The 17,129-nt window shown below is 35.2% G+C and overlaps 1 protein-coding gene across 8 annotated transcripts; it reads right to left on the reverse strand.

Annotated features, from left to right (window-relative positions):
• Window positions 1-7,486: 7,486 nt before the first annotated feature.
• Window positions 7,487-16,817, reverse strand: LOC104234239 (uncharacterized). Of its 8 annotated transcripts, none has more exons than XM_009787780.2 (10): window positions 16,686-16,817; window positions 16,042-16,192; window positions 15,214-15,372; window positions 14,145-14,204; window positions 12,997-13,095; window positions 9,989-10,096; window positions 9,762-9,905; window positions 8,542-8,649; window positions 8,065-8,116; window positions 7,487-7,984 (listed from the first exon to the last, which is right to left on the reverse strand). In XM_009787780.2, exons 2-10 carry the CDS (start codon window positions 16,138-16,140, stop codon window positions 7,950-7,952), a joined length of 864 nt encoding a protein of 287 aa, XP_009786082.1. In that variant the 5' UTR covers window positions 16,141-16,192; window positions 16,686-16,817; the 3' UTR covers window positions 7,487-7,949. The 8 variants fall into 8 exon arrangements, with proteins under 8 accessions (XP_009786082.1, XP_009786084.1, XP_070024295.1 ...); XM_009787782.2 differs by having other exon boundaries at window positions 9,989-10,081; window positions 16,042-16,195; XM_070168194.1 differs by having other exon boundaries at window positions 9,989-10,081; window positions 16,042-16,195; window positions 16,674-16,817.
• Between the last annotated feature and the right edge of the window lie 312 nt (window positions 16,818-17,129).

Below are 17,129 nucleotides of genomic sequence, written 5' to 3' on the forward strand. Positions count from 1 at the left end.
ACATTTAAGCTAAGCTAAGAAGATATTTATATCTTCTTCTAACTACCAACTAACTACCTTACTAACTAACTAACCAATCTAGTTAGTGATTACAATAATAGTTAACTACAGTTAATTATCAGCTTGTTTGTTTAACTCTTCAACAGAATGGAGCAAGGAAGCAACTGAATTTGACGAAGAACAAAATAAGATTGAGAAGAGAGACATGTAAGATTTAAAATACTACTAATAAAATTTTGAAATATAGAATTAGGAGAGCAACTTGGATGGTACCATATGAATTGCTCGTTTATAACTTTGTGCTATCCTAAAAAAATATTTAACTTTCAACACGTATGGTATTCTCTGACTAACATCCATCAAACAATTGATTTGGGAGAATCATTTACAATATTCTTTTTGAAAGGAGAGAGTAGTTGCATATTCATTAGGGTTGGGCATATATCGGGTAAAACTGATAATTCGGACCGTTAATTATTTATTGGGTTATCGGTATTGGGTTTTTGGGTTAACGGTTCGGTAACGGATTAGAATTTTTTCATTATTGGGTTATCGGTTCGGGTCTTGGTTTTCCAATTTTGTTAATGAGTTAACCGATAACCCAACAAGAATTAATAAAATTACTACTTTACCCTTAAGTATATACATATGTTAGGGCTTCACTTTATTCTTTCCTATTCTTTTTCAGTCGCATCCTTCACTCTTCAATTACTTTATCTTCAGTCTTCACTCTTCAACTACTTCATCATCATTCTTCACTCTTCAACTACTTCATCATCATTCTTCATAGACCTTACTAGTTACTCCTAGTGTAAATCTTTAGTCTTATACATTAGGATTTTCTAGTTCAGGCTGCAGATTTCTCTATTCTTAGGTTAACTACACTTTCAGAGCCTTAACGATTGCTCCATTTAAAGAGCGAACATTTTCCTATGTAATGTTTGGATTTCAATAGGTTATGTTCAGCAGTAATGGCATCGTATTTGCTAAAAGCTTTTATTTATGTTTCTCCTAAATTCTTTTTGCTTTTATTATTTAAATCTCGTATCATTAGAACATGATATGATAAGGAAATACTTACTTCAGAAGATGCAAGGAAGGCAAAAAGGGGGTTATTAAACAATTTGTCGAATATATTCAAAAGAAATGAAAATTTTGGTTGATGAGGTGCGGAGAAAAAACTTATGAGGCACATTTATCACCTTGATCAAGGAAATAATTCCTTCAGAAGCGGTAAGGAAGGGAAAAAAGGTTATTATTAGACAATAATATCCAGCTTGGGTTGCAAGTTATTTATTGAGTTATCTTATTGGGTAAACCGATAACCGAACCGATAATGATCAATAACCGATTAACGAGAGAAATTCAAAAATAGCCAGATTTACAACTGGTCGTTCAAAAATAGCCCAGTTTCAAAAGTAATCAAAATTTAGCCACTTTTCATGTAAAGATAAATCTGAGCGAAAACACTGTTCAAAATCCAGAAAATACGCCAGTATATTATGCTGGAGTTCCAGCATAAGTATACTTGAACTCCAGCATATTATACTGGAGTTCTAGGATAAGTATGCTGGAACTCCAGAATAATATGATGGAGTTCCAGTATAAGTACACTAGAACTCCAGCATAATATAGTGTAGTTCCAGCAAGTACACCGGTCCAGCATAATATACTGAAGTTTGGAGCACCGATGCTCCAGTCTCCAGTATATTATACTAGAGCCAGCAAAGTATACCGGTCCAGCATAATATGCTGGAGTTCATACATAGGTGCACTGAACTCCAGTATATTATGCTGGACCGGTCTCTGTTGCAGCAAAAAAGTGGTTATTTTTCATTGACTTGGTAAACGTTGGCTATTTTTGAATGACTAATCCGAAAACTGGCTATACCGTGCTATTTTTACCCGATTAACCGATACCTGATAACTGATATCTTATTGGTTCGATTATCGGTTTATCAAATTTATAAACCGATAACCGATATGCTAAACCGATAGTGTTCATAACCTAACCGAACCGACCGATGGCCACCACTAATATTCATGGTAGTTTCAGTTATTAAGTCAGGTATCAGAACTATACTGATTGTAACATAACATAGAATTTTCTTTCTTCTTCTAGTTATTAACGTCGTCAAGGTTGTCAGAAAGTCAAAAATTTAATGAGTATTTGGAAAGAAAAGGAATTTTTACATTCTTATGCCACATAGGAAACTTTATTACCTTCAATGTTTAAGGTTTGACTTAATTACACTTAGTATACCAAATTATCAATTCTATACCATAATTAATTAAGGGTATAATTAATTGTACATTGTTTACTCCTTAATTAAAGGAATCTGTATATCCCAGTATCCCCACTCATCCCACGTTTCTCTCTCCTAACCCCTCATCCCCACCCACGTTTTACTCATACCCACGTTCTTTTTACCATTTTCCATCTACTGTAACCAAATTCTCCCTCTAAATTCACAGAAAATTGAAGAAACCCTTCAACAAAGTTGGGTCCCCATTTTACTCCAATTGAAGTTCATCAATGAAATTCATCCTCCTCACCCTCACCCACGTTTATGTACTGTTATTAAACATAAAGTATTGAGCAACGGCGAAAAGTATGATGATTATGATGATAAGTATCCAGATTTGACACATTCGTTATTCGATGAAGAGGATGAATATTTAGGTGATCCAAATGCATCAGCAATAAATATGGTGAGGAATTTCAAAGAGGAAGAAGGACAGAATTACGTACTAGAAGACGAGATCGATAATGTGGCTGATTTGTTTATCAGGAAATTCCATAAAAAGATGAGGTTGTAACATGGTCTGTTAATACTAAAATTAGAACTGTTCACTAGGCGTTCGGTTCTTTGAAATCTATGTAGCTTATCAGTTCAGAAATTGATTCCTGGGTTTCCAGAATGAGCATTGCTTTACGTTTCAGTTGTGTAGAATATCCAGAACGCAATTCTTTCGGTTGGAGTTGAAGGATGTTTTAGTTAAATTCATTCAGATCTGCAAAATTTGTTGTTCCCAGGCTTCCACTAGCTGGACACTCTTCTTTTGTGTTGGAGATTTTTGCACATTATATGTACAAGTTGTCACAAACTTTAACTTAGCTCCATGTGTTATTTCAATATTTATTCTTCTTAAATCATAAAGATTCGTCCAATCTCATAAATGGAATTTTCGACATAATTGCATTTTTTGCAGAAGATTTGTAGAAGTTTTATTCGTTTTTGATTTGTAAAAATAGAAAACAAAACATTTGCAATCAGAATACAAATAATCTACAATTTATCTACAATTTATCTACAAAATATCTACAAACTGGGTATGTAGATATGTGATTTTTGACCCTCCCCAAGATTTTTCATATTTTAGCGCGTAAATATTTAATTTAGGCATAATATAGATATTTTAAGTAATCTTGGCTCTTTTACTTTATTTTATTACAAGAAAATAAAATTACAAAAAATAGGTTCATTAATGTTTTGTAGTCATTTTTAATCTTAAAAAAATATATATATAACAATAGTATCGTATTTTTATTTTAATATGATATTTGAAAATACCAAAAATAGATTTGTTTTAATGGTTAGTTTTATTTTAATAGTTATTTGAATAATAGTAATAATTAATAAATGAGCCCGTATTTTTAATCTCGTTCGCAGCGAAAGAATAGAACTTGGGCTCGAGCAACCCATTTTTAGGTCTAATTTTGGACCTAGCCCACAATTAACAAGCTCATAATTCCTAGGCTTATGCTCCTTAACCTAAAAACCCTACCAAAAAACCTACAATATAAAAAATAAAAAAAATAAAAAAAAATAAAAAAATAAAAAAAAAGCCTAAGAGAAAAGAATGAAGAAAGAGGCTGACTGGCTGAAAACAAAAATACACACAAGAAGCTGCAGGCACCGCAATCGACCACCCCATCCCCCGTCTTCGTCTCCTTCACATCACAACCGGAAGCCCACCACAAAATATTCCCCAAAAGTAGCACAAAAACAAACAGTCCACCAAATAATCACCATGAGCGACCAATGATGTTCTCTGGTTCGAGTAGTGTCCGAGTTCGCCAGCAAGGTTCGAATTTTTCCGGCGAGATTCGAGGTTTGTTTGAGGTTCCCTGTCAAAGCTCAGATTGAAGCAGCCATCAGAGGTCGGTTCATGGTCTTGGTCGCGGCTCTTTTATTCGATTTTGTCGTTGTTTCTCTTCAGATTTTTGGGATCGAAGGAGTGTATGTTTGCCGAGTTTTTTTTCCACTGTTGATTAAAAGAATTTCAGTTTAACAGGTTTATTTCTGTCTTCCCTATCTCACTTGATTTTTGTAGATTTAATTCCTTTCGTTACTAGGATTCTGTTCCACCTCCGTGTTTAAGTGCTTATGGGTTTGAATCTGTTTGTTTAGAAATATTGATTGTGTTAAGTCTTACACGAATATGTGATGTGTTCAATTAGTCTTCTTGCTTGAATTTCAACTGGTTGGTCGCACGAGATTGTCCTAATTCTCTTGTTGATAAAGATTTGCTATTGCCTCTGTAATACGGTTTGAATTTGCTCGTGCCTCTGTGATACGACTACTCTTCCTAGTATATCGAAGGTCAGAAGATGGTGCTTTATATGAATATGATTTTGAGATAGAAACCTACTAAATTTCTGGAACGTCAAGCTTTTGTTCCAATGTTTGCCAAGGTCAGAAACAATGATTGCTATATATCCAACGGAAATTAGTCAACTTATTACTTTTGCTTTAGATATGATGAAACAACTTTGTAGTTTAGATAATTAGCATCGATTAATTGTTTATTTGATTATTAGTTACAGATATGTTTTGCTTACACTCTTGCTAGGCGTGAAAGTAAGTAGTTGTAATACCCTAAATCAGTCAAATTATCGTGATTATGTACACGTGCGCCTGACATGATTACGGGTTAAAAATGAAATATTCATAGAAAATGCTTTCGGCGTGAATTAATATATCATCGTGGTTGTAGACACGTTCGCGTGACATAATTATGACCTTGAAACAAAATCGAGGTATGCGTTCGCGCAACTTCGACTAATTTTTTTTTTAATATTAATATTAATAAAGCGTTATTAATTGTGGACACGTACGCGTGACATGATTTTTGACGCGCCAAAACAAATGGGTACACGTACGCGTGACTCGTTTCAAGATAATTTTCTTAATTAAAAAGCGGTAAAGGGTAAATGCACATAGGATCTAAAGTCAGTAATTAAACAATTTTAATAAGCCAAGTATGATCAAAGCGACTGTGCTAGAACCACGAAACTCGGGAATGCCTAACACCTTCTCCCGGGTTAACAGAATTCCTTACCCGGATTTCTGTGTTCGCAGACCGTAAATAGAGTCAATTTTCCTCGATTCGGGATTTAAACCGGTGACTTGGGACACCCTAAATTATCCCAAGTGGCGACTCTGAATCTTTAAACAAATCTCATTTCGATTGTCCTTTAATTGGAAAAACTCCCTTATATTTATACCTTTTACGAGGTGTAGTGAAAAAGGAGGTGTGACCGGGTACATTGAATTTTTATATCCCATTCCCATTCAATCGTAGCTTAATTGGTATTTTCGACATAATTGCGTTTTTGCAGAAGATTTTGTAGAAGTTTTAGTCGTTTTGGATTTGTGAAAACAGAAAACAATGCATCTACAATCAGAATACAAATAATCTACAATTCATCTACAAAATATCTACAAACTGGGTATATTGAATTTTAATATCCCAATTCCCATTGGATTGTAGTTTAATTGGGATTTTCGACATAATTGCGTTTTTTCGCAGAAGATTTGTAGAAGTTTTAGTCATTTTTGATTTGTGAAAACAGAAAATAAAGCATCTACAATTAGAATACAAATAATCTACAATTTATCTACAAAATATCTACAAACTGGGTACATTGAATTTTTATATCCCAATTCTCATTCAATTGTAGCATAATTGGGATTTTTGACATAATTGCGTTTTTTCAGAAGATTTGTAGAAGTTTTAGCCGTTTTTATTTGTGAAAACAGAAAATAAAGCATCTACAATCAGAATACAAATAATCTATAATTTATCTACAATTTCTGCAACTTCTTCGAGTTTCAATCTGAAATTCAGTCAAAATCAAGTCTAATCTTCACCAAAACCCCTCAAAATTGAGATATAAACTCCAAACCATATTCCTGATTATTTTCAACACCATCCAATTCAAACAAATAATGATTTTTGAAAACCCAAATTTGAATTCAAAGCTTTCAAGCTTTTTAATGGCTGTCAATGGCGGAATTGCTGCTCTCTTTTCATTTGCTTTGTATTACTGAATTTTGCGATGAGAAATAGAGAGAGATGTAGAGAGAATGTCGACGAACTGAGCTTTTTGCATAACTGATTTCTACAATTTGATTTCGAATTTGTTGACGATTTTGTCTTTTTTTTATTTGTGGCTTAAGGAAAAATATCGAAGAACAGAGTATTTGCATAAAAGAGTCTATGTAATTTGATTTTAAATTGAAGATATAGGATTTGCATTTCAAATTTGATCTGAAGGTCACTAAATCAATTAGAATATTTTGTCCCTGATTTGTAGCGCGTCTAATTAGGAAGATTCAGCTACTAATAATTAGTATTTAATGAATGGTATAATAATTGTAGAAAAACTGTGAACATAGCATGTAAATTAGAAACTATGCACATATTTGTTAATAAAGTTTTATATATGGTATAGGAAGGAAAATCTCTCTTTGGAAAATCCATATGTTATGTGCTATATTTCGAAGAAATTGCCTACGAACTCCCGTCTGCATCTCAGTTATAACAGGAATAGGCCCCAAAATAGCAACATATGACGAAATATTTGTTTACACACGAAATTTTACACCAAATTATAAATGTCATGATTAAGTGATGAAATATAATACTACATATTAATTGATCGTGATTAGTGATAAATTATGAAAAACACATGTCATGACTTCATTAGTTTGCCACAAGCACCAGTTCCTGTCAAAACCCTCAAACTTTGGAAGCAAGTATATACGAGTTAGGTAGGGTATGAAACAACAATAACGTAACTATTTTTATTATAAACAATAAAAAACAAAAATCCAGTAAGCTAATCCAACTATAATATGCCATAACTAAGAATCCATCCCTTTATAAATATTTTTGTGTTGATTGTTCATGGTCCTGAATGAGTTGAAAGTTGAAAGGGTACTTATAGAATACTTAAAAAAACATATACTCCAGTAGTTGACAGAAACAAGGCAGACACTGTAAGTTTGTAACTTACGAATTGCGAAGCTCTGAACCTCAAACTACTCGAGAGATTGAAGTCATAGATATACTTATAGAATTCAAAAAGGAGCTACCAACGATGGTACGTTGGGTCATTTGGGTTAATGGCCTTGCCCCTGCGTGCAACTTTTGGGTAAGACACAAACGATGAATTGCAAATTATCTGTGAACAAGCTCATCCAAACATCACTATATTCGAAAATGAATCAATAGTTCTCTAACACGATAACCTGATCGTATTATCTTCGTACGAGAGCACAGGTCTCAAGTTTGTCACTAAAACAAAGATGATTGATAAGAAAAGATTTCATATAAACTACAGTAGTTACATCCACATACTAGGTGAACCAATTACACAGTTGCTCACTCCAGTATCCATGTTGATGCGGTTTAAGAGTAACCCTAAATAATCCATCAACTGATAGCTACGAAACCAGGATGATGGACTCGTATTACTTCAGTTTGCACAATGTTGAGCAACAGAGTAGTTGGTTAGTGTAAAGCTCCGAACATAAGTGCTAATCCCAGATACACAATTAGGTTACATGCAACAACATCCAGATCATATATCTGGAAGGAGAAATAAACTGTTGAGGGCCCTCCAAAATCCCAAAAGCTTCATGACTTCACAGTATGACCTACTTCATGTCACATTCCACTTGAGTTTCACCATCTGCAAAAGCATCCTGTTTAACACATTTTCTCACGAGAAAAAAAGAGAGAAATGATTTAAACCTCAAGGAAAGGCCTTACTCTTAAGATACACCGCTAGATTTGCCTGGGCATCAGCTTCAGTGTTGAATTCCTACGATATTAAACAAGTACACCTCAGAGGGAATGAAACATGGGTATAACAATAACCTGAAGAAACTTTTTTATGCAGGGTGTATGAATAAACGTGGTGACTCTCACGTCGAGCAATGCAAAAGGCAAAAGTCAAATGCTATGCTTAGGGCACACATGCATTCACATCCACAAACAGATCAACGGAATCATTTTCAAACGGTACAATAGCACGATAAAAGAAAACATTTATTGCATAAATCGAACACGACCTCCCAGTACCAACTGCTTGCACCTCTTTCATTTCAGTCCTTTTCGGCAGATTATACCAATCATTAGTTCAGAAATATCAAGATGCTTGCACCTCAGCACATCACATTTCCACTAAACCCACTCTTTTCAAGCAAGATGCTTAGAATTAGTAAATATAGCAAGAGTTGTCCATACTCTTTCTATATGGCTGATCTGGAAAGACATAAACTGATCTTTAAGCTCTTTGACGATCTTGCACAGTTCCGCCATGTTTTGGTTTTTACATTTCCAGATTCCCTGAGTCTGTTCCATGATAAAATTAGAGAAGTATAAGTAATTGGTGACGGCCGATCATGACCAACAAGTAGATGTAGTTAAAACATAAACAGCAATGAACTGGGAAATAAATACAATCCAAGTGAAAAAAATAAGGCAGGCATGGTGAATTATAGCTTCAGTTTCAAACTTGATCTCGATGTAAGTTAGGAAGCATATGGGTCAGATAACATTCCAAAAAAGCAAGGCCGAACAAAACCCATTATTTCACGTAAACATAGCCCTTTATCCACCAATTATTTCAGTTAAGCTTGATATGGCTGATTGTTTAGTTAACGGTCCAAGATCCTAACCCATAATATCAGTTAACTAGTTATGCCTCAATGCATCTTAAATACTATTAGGAATTTACAATCACTCCCAAACATGTTACAGTTAATCTCTTCTGCTTTTCTGTTTTTGTGAAGTCCTGTTACAGTTAATCACTTACGATGCAATATTATAACAATATTCAGACTAGAATAACAACAACAATAATAGAGAAAGTAAGCTTCTTAAACTAACTGTAAAACTACATTCTCTCCCGCTTTCACATTAGGGAGTCATCGCAAAACAATGTGACCCACAGTGCTCCGCTAAAGCTGCTCATTCTTTCACTTCATTTTCTCGTTTGTCCTGTTGGTGATTATCTTTGTTCCGAGTGGTTTATTTTCTTCTTTACCTGACAACATAAGTTTTGAATGCATTTTCCAACGTTGATAAGAGACCAACTTCATACTTTATAGGTTACTTTGAGACTTCATGAACAAGATTTCTCATTGCACTTGGCTCCTTATTGCACTTTCACGTAATTCTAAAACCAAGACCTTTTACTAGCCTTTTAGCCTAAAAATAGTTAATTGTCTTCACTTTAGAAAGAATAAAATCGCATGAACAATTATTAGGCCGTTGTAAGCAATATTTTAAAGAAAGCTTATCAAAAAGGGGCACGCTATATCATATATATATATATATACGTGGATTCACACCTAAGATCTTTCATCAGATAGTAGGGGTATCCACCCTTGTGGCCATGTTCTATTTGGAGGAATAAAAAAAAATAGTCCTTCAGAGAGATGTAGAAGAAAGAGAAACACGACCTGCATGCAGACAAGTTTTGAGTCTCCTTGAACTCGTATGTGTTTAAAACCTTTCTCAAGCGCATATTTCAGGCCTAAGATTACTCCTCTGTATTCAGCAACATTATTAGTTGCAACACCTAAACCTTCACGCAGCCGGAAAACCTAGCAAAAAGAGAATTATAAGCCGAAAAACTGTAAATTTGTAATGAGATAGTGATGTCTTTGAAATAGAGAAGGGAGCATACCATACTTCCATCTGCAGCTCGCAGAACAGCCCCTGCACCAGCTAGTCCAGGGTTTCCCTTTGAAGCACCATCAAACTCAAGAATGCATGTAAGCTGCATGTCGGGGAACTGATGCTATCAGTTAAAGAGGTATTCCAAGAAGCTTTATCAAATCACATAAAGATATTAACACGTACAAGAACATGGATGTTCATATCATTAAGAGTAAGACAATTTACACAACTCCTTGTGGCAACAAGGAAAATTGCTTTATTACCTTATCCATATCTTTAGAAGATAATGCTCTGTCGTTTGGAACTTAAGCGCAAATAGGATTTTACTCACTTTCAAAGCTGAAAATTAATATAATGTAGCTTATAACAGAAGTCCAAAGAAAATATTTGTTTTAAAAACAAGGAGTTCCTCGGAGTGGAGTTCTACACGCGAATCATGTGATTGTGCTGCAATGAAGGATATATTCAACCAAAACTTATTACTAGTACCGAAATGTCTGTAAACAATCTTCAACTTTTGAAGTTACGATCAGTTTCCTGGTAAATTCTTGCCTATTTTTTCCTTGAATGCGGACATAGGACTACTTGGTAAGTGAATATGCCCCTAGCAAAAGTACCTTGCACATTCTGGGTTTGAGAGCAGTCACGAAAAATGGGGATAAAAGACTTTGTAATCCCGGAAAGCAGGAGAACGTTATACTGGGGCAAGGGAGTTGGATTAGCATCTGAGTATATAATCCCTTTGGATCATAGCCAGAAACAACCAAGTGAGCTTTTCCTTCTCGCAATTTTTTTTCCCTTCACCCTTCCTCCCCAACAGCCAGTGATCATCTACCTCCTCTCACCCCAACCACCCTCCACTAACTCCCCGATCCCAGACATGGTTTCATCTTCCCCATTTCTAGTGGGTGTCAATGAAATTCTCTCCTCCTCATCCCAGCTAGTCTGCTACTCGCTTCCCCAATGTGATGTGTTTCTCCCCAACCCGATACTCCCCTCCACCTTAATCAGTTCCATTGTTGCTGCATACACCTCCTACAGTGTAATCTTCCCCCTAATCCCTCCTTGTGGTAGTAGTCCACCCGCCCCTACCCCATGATGGAGGTTCTCTCTACCCCCCCCCCCCACCCACAAAAAAACCCCGCAATATTTTTCCCATTTTCAGGGTTTTTTCCCTTTTTTTTAAGTTTCCTATTATGTTTTTTTTATAAGGTAAGTTTCCTATTATGTTTCCTCCTTTTATGCTGTACATTCTTCTCTCTTGCAATTGCTGTACATTATTTACATGGAGAAAAGTTGTCTCGATAGATCTAGAGCTCCTTGGAATCTAAACGGATTTGCTAAGAACAATAGGACAATGGAATCACAAAATTCATATATGCAAGAGCAACTAATTGGAAGATTAATATTCAGATGTTCCTACACACTTACACTTACATTAGTGGAAGCTCCCGTGTTTAACGAGTCATATTGTTCGGTTATGGACATGTATATGTCAGAGTTGAGACAAATGTGATTTAGAGAAACTCAACTTTGAAGATTCCCTAATTTATTTTAGAAAGCAATCTATTTTTGGATTGAACTTGATCGGTATAGAACGGAATAGATTCAGTACATATTGTCAACCCAACTAGTTTCGAATAGTTGATTGATTAAAAGATTGAAATATATCTTATGGTACTGACCATTTCTTTGTGGTGCTAAATTTCTCACCCAAAAAGAAAAATTGTTGAATTTGTGGGGTGAAGTTGAATGGTTACCACCAAGGGTTGGTGGTGTGATAAACAAGATCTCTCCACCCTTAACCAAAGGTCTCGGACTCAAGCCTTGGGAATGAAAAAAATCTTAGTAGAGAATGCTTCCCTTTTTTAATGGGCCTTACGCGGCGGGAATCCGGATTTAGTTGGGGTCCCAAAGCGGTACCAGACACTGGTTGGAAAACCAAAAAAGAGAAGTTGAATAAATTTGTTGGAAGTTTAATTGGTGGAATTGTTAGAAATCTAAATCACGGGACATATTTTGCATGAAAACATAGAAAACAACTTAAATCCCACAATATCAATAGTTATTACTCCCTCCGTTTCAATTTATGTGAACCTATTTCTTTTTTAGTCCGTGCCAAAAAGAATGATCCATTTCCTTATTTGGAAACAATTTACCTTTATGCAACGATTTATAGTCACACAAAATATAAATTGAAATGGAGGGAGTACCTTACAAAAAAAGGCAATAGGAATATCAAACTTTAGCCAATGCCATTATCGGACTCAATACCGTGACCTAGTACTAAACCAAATGCTTGACTGGACATGAACAGATTATAGCCACTTTTCTGGTGATTAAACTGATGTACAAAATGTTAGACAGGATTATCAAAATGACACCTCCTTAATAGTTGGGCATACCAAATGATTCCTTAAGACTTCCTAATTCCCTGTTGTTCATTGATTGACAAGTTCAGACATAAAGGGAACTCTCTCTGATTTATTATTTAAGGAGTTAACCTCCAGGCCAAATTACTCATCCATAAGCATCTATTCTCCTCACATACTGTCACTGAATTGTCTCACTTCTCCATCAGATCTTGACATCAAAATTCAAAGACAAACATAACTTCCATCATCCAAGAAGAACTAGATATTTTAGTAATTGCAACTGAGGCAATGCCATAATCAATAGCCGCTCAACAATTAATGGGACTCAGAAAAAGAGCTGGCAGGAAGTAGTAACAAGACAATGTTTATGTAATTTCATTAGTTGCTGCGACAGAAAGGTTTCTCTATTTCAAACAACACCACCATTTTACAAGAATATAGGGAAAGCATGGCAGAAGAGTACCCTGAATAAATGGAACATGCCATGGGTAACCAAGCAGTCCTCAAAGCCAAAATTTCATGGATTCACTTAACATATTGAACAAATACTAAAAACCTTAATCTACGCTTAGAAGAAATTGTACATTGAAACCAGAAAAGATGTAGCTACAAAAATAATTGGCTATAAAAAGAAACTTACACAATAAGTAGATATCGGGGGATCTTCAAGGAAATTGTCTAATTTGGCATGCTTTTGTTGAGCAGCAGCTGAAAAAGAAGCTGATGGAACCACAGCTAACTGAATGAAAGACAGCATACTTTAACCTCTTTGAAACAAAAAAACGTCAAGTAAACTTCCACAGAAAACACATAGAATCTTCATGTATTCAATCTATCTAACTGATAAAAACAATTTTGTTTCCATCACATAAGTATTCAGAGACATTAACCACGAGCATCACTGCACTTATCTGGCTTAAATTCTTCAACAGCTAAAGCCTTTTTCGTATATAGTAGTCTAAAGTTTTTACTTTTATACCAAAAATTGGAGGAATCACGAAATTTTCTTTAGCCCAAGCCCCGATAAACTAGAACTTCCTTATAGCATGTATGAGAGTTGAGTTCTGATGATATCAAAAACTCATTATCAGACTAAAAGCAACTAATGCTAACTATAAAGCTGTTACAAGATGCTCTTCAGGCTGCAGACAAATTTAAGTGAGCATTTCCCATTCTGCTGGTTATAAACGTCATTCTAGACCTCTCAGTGGACCATCTCAAATGCATTTCACTAAAACACAACAGCTAGAGAATACACATGTGAATCTAATTATCGCCATCCTATCCTACCACAAGCGTTTTAAAGTGACCAATATGAAATACCTTTTAGATGACAGAAGCTAGGTGACTGGTAGCCCGTTTGGCCAAGCTGCAAAAATCAGCTTATTTTGAAAAGTGCTTTTCTCAAAAGTACTTTTGGTGAGAAGCAGTTTGTGTTTAGCTAATTAATTTGAAAAGCACTTCTGAGCAGCAATTAGTGTTTGGCCAAGCTTTTAAAAATTGCTTCTAAGTGTATTTTTCTCAAAAGTGTTTTTCAAAAAAGTGCTTTTGGAGAGAAGCTACTTCTTTCTGCTTCTCCTCAAAAAGCACTTATTTTTCTTTCAAAAGCTTGGCCAAACACTTCAACTTTGAAAAAAAAGTGCTTCTAGGATTGGAGAAAGCTTGTCCAAACAGGCTATGGGTCTTAAAAAGAGAAAGCGGTTGTGAAAGTTCAGTTCAATGAAGTATTTCCCAAACAATAAGCAAAAGAGTAACCTGGAGTCCTGGACAGACAATTCAAGATCTTACCTGCATACTCGTTTCCTGATAATTCTTCCCAATAGGTTTATCTTTGGAAGAACCTGGTTGCTACAAAATACGAAGATTCATAATTTCAGTTGCATGACATGATATTTGATTTAAATTGTAGCAGTAGCAGGACAGGTAGATACTTTCTTCAAATACAAGATCCATAATACACCAAACATAGCTAAAACAGAACAAAAGATCTGATGCCTCCAAACAAGTGTTTAATATATAAAAGCCGTATTCTGTAAAATATGTCATGACCATTTGGTGGCCAAATAACATAGATTGTGTAATTACATGATGTCAATTGACAAAATAAGAAAAAAGTAAAACCTCCATTAGTAATAGAACCTAATTTGATATTCATTCAAAGCCTAGGTATCGGAAACATATAGCTATAACCAGACTTTTATCAACTAAACATAATACTTGTAGAAAGGAAGATGTGGGGCGAGGAATATAGATCTTTAGCTGTAGAAAGCCAATAGTGTAATCGCTACCACTGGGTTGCCTTTTACATAGTTGAAACATCAAAAACCACGCAGTTTGACCTAGCAGAAATGATAGGTAAAGATAATCTACTATGGCATCCTTGTTGAGACCTCAGATAGATTCTGGATTCATTCAATAAAGAAAAATGGTAAATAATCGCGCATCAGTTAAGGCCTACAGCACCCTAAAAATGTGTCTACACTCTACAGAATAACGTGAAAGGATAGATTACAAAACTAATAACAATTGGCATCCAGATAGGTGGAATAGAGAAAGCAAAATTTGGTATTGATACAATAAAATATTAACCAAAACTTGACCCAACCATCACCAGATAAATGAGAGACAACAATCATTAATAAGAATGAGGACATGAACTTTCTGAGAAGTTGATACATGAACAACAAGATCAGAGAAGCAGTACACATTCTTTGAGTTATAAACTTATAATGATAAGAGATGATAATATATGCTGCCAACTCAAACTATTCAAGTGAGCAAGTGGGCATATAACGGTCTAACATTAATAGTGAACTGGCAAAGGTAGTCAAATAACAGGCCAAGGATTATTTCTAACCCGAAAAGGACAGGGGACAAGTATGCCAAAAAGATCATCTCGGACGTCACTGGAATCAATAGAATACATTGCATTTTTAAGTCCATGTGAGGAAAGATACTCTTCGGATTCTTTAGCCAGGCGATACCCTTTAAAAACACTTATGACAGGTTCACCAACCTGAAATGGATGAAAATAAGTCAAATGATATCGAACGAAAAAACATAAAAAGATAATGTTTCATCAGTAAACAATATGGGTTTAGGAGTATGGGGATCAATACATCTAACTTTAGGTGTGAACTAAGGTATTAAATGATTATATATTTTTTATTTTATTTTTTTGATGACCGAGAAATCCGTCTGGGGCCGATCCTTTGGACCAATCGCAGCCTTCGAAACTCGGTGGATAATGGGCCCGCCCCTCTACCCTTCTCCCCTTAAATACCAGGCTTTGCTTTGCATGGTGTGGGGGCTTGAACCTGTGACCTAAGACACAAATCCATCACCCTTTGCCACTTGAGCTAGGCCCTGGGGGCAGTGAACTAAGGTATTAAATGATTATATTTTTTTTTATATACATATTTAAAACCTTCATAAAAGTAGTATAAATCATACAAGTAATATCCTTCCATCAAAAACTTTATAAAACTGTTTTAAAATGTAGTCAAATATAAATTTGAATGACTTTAACAATAGTTGTGCATTTTTTCTGGGACAGGCAAGTAGTAATAAATAAAGAAATTGCACTCATGGATAAATATCACCAGAGACAACAGGACTTTAGCAATACTTGACATGTTCAAAGGCTAAGTGAGTGGAATAACTGCAAAAGGTAGAAAAAACTTACACAAGATCTGAGAAGCGCTTGTAGATCGCTCAAGCTCTTATAAACCCCTATAACGTCCCCCTTACGAACAACATAAAAAGCATCCTTTTCATCTCCCATTGAAGCTTCAAATACAGCCCCCTTACTTCAATGTGCAAGTTACTCTACCACTCTACTGAGAATATACAATCAAGTAAAAAAAATCCATCAGCAAAGAACAATTTCACGACTGAATGAACAATGTTTTACTTATAGATTAGCGGCAAGTATGAACAAAATGGATGAATTTCAGCATAGCCAGATCAAATATTTTAAGCAGAGTACCACCCATCACTACTACTTCGTGACAATACTTTCAAACTTAAAATGTAAAGTATAAAATTAAATTATTTAAAATATAGAAAGGCATCATTTTTTAGGACAGACTAAAAAGGAAAGAGTATATTATAATTTGGGACGGAAGGAGTAATTTTTTAAAAATGTTCAACTTATGGAGTATAAGTTAAGGCGAAGACAGTGGGTGCATCATACAGCTGCATCCGCCCCTGTAATTTACCACTCGTCACTTACTCTTAATGATCATTTCATTCAGCAGACTATAATGAAAAAACCCTAGAGAATGGAAAAAGGTATTGAAAGCAAAGATGAATTACTGGAAATCTTACTGAACAGAGAGCGGAGAATGAGAACTCCGTGCGGAGTGGTAATGGAGGATCTTAAGGAAAGGAAAAGAAGGGAATTTGTGAGTTGTACTTTTGGCTATCATAAGTGCACCTTCAGTTTAGGCAGTGAACTGTAACATCGGAGGTGACTTGTCGAAACACGAAATACAGAAACCGGAGCTGTTTCTTTGGGCTTGTTGGCGGGAAAACTTTGTGGGCTCTCGGTTTTTCGGCCCATCAGACTTGTTCAAGTATGTGATTGCAAAATTAAAACTCTACTAAATTTTCTTTTTTGTTATGAAATAAAGACTATAAAGTAAAGACAAGTATAGAGAGAAACTGATATATTATTCGAATTCAAACTGATGTACATAATGAACTGAAATCTCTTCTATTTATAGAAGAAAGGAAGCTGCTCTGTAAGCTGCTACTACAAGCTGCTGTGTA

Source organism: Nicotiana sylvestris, chromosome 2 (assembly GCF_000393655.2).
Source record: "Nicotiana sylvestris chromosome 2, ASM39365v2, whole genome shotgun sequence".
In the NCBI taxonomy this organism is placed as follows: domain Eukaryota; kingdom Viridiplantae; phylum Streptophyta; class Magnoliopsida; order Solanales; family Solanaceae; genus Nicotiana; species Nicotiana sylvestris.

Coding starts and splice junctions, on each gene's coding strand:
- LOC104234239 (XM_009787780.2), bottom strand. CDS start 16,140: ATGGGAGATGAAAAGGATGCTTTTTATGTTGTTCGTAAGGGGGACGTT. Junction 9,906..9,988: donor GAGCTGCAGATGGAAGTATG/GTATGCTCCCTT, acceptor TCTTTTTGCTAG/GTTTTCCGGCTGCGTGAAGG. Junction 7,985..8,064: donor TCTAGCGGTGTATCTTAAGA/GTAAGGCCTTTC, acceptor ATGCTTTTGCAG/ATGGTGAAACTCAAGTGGAA.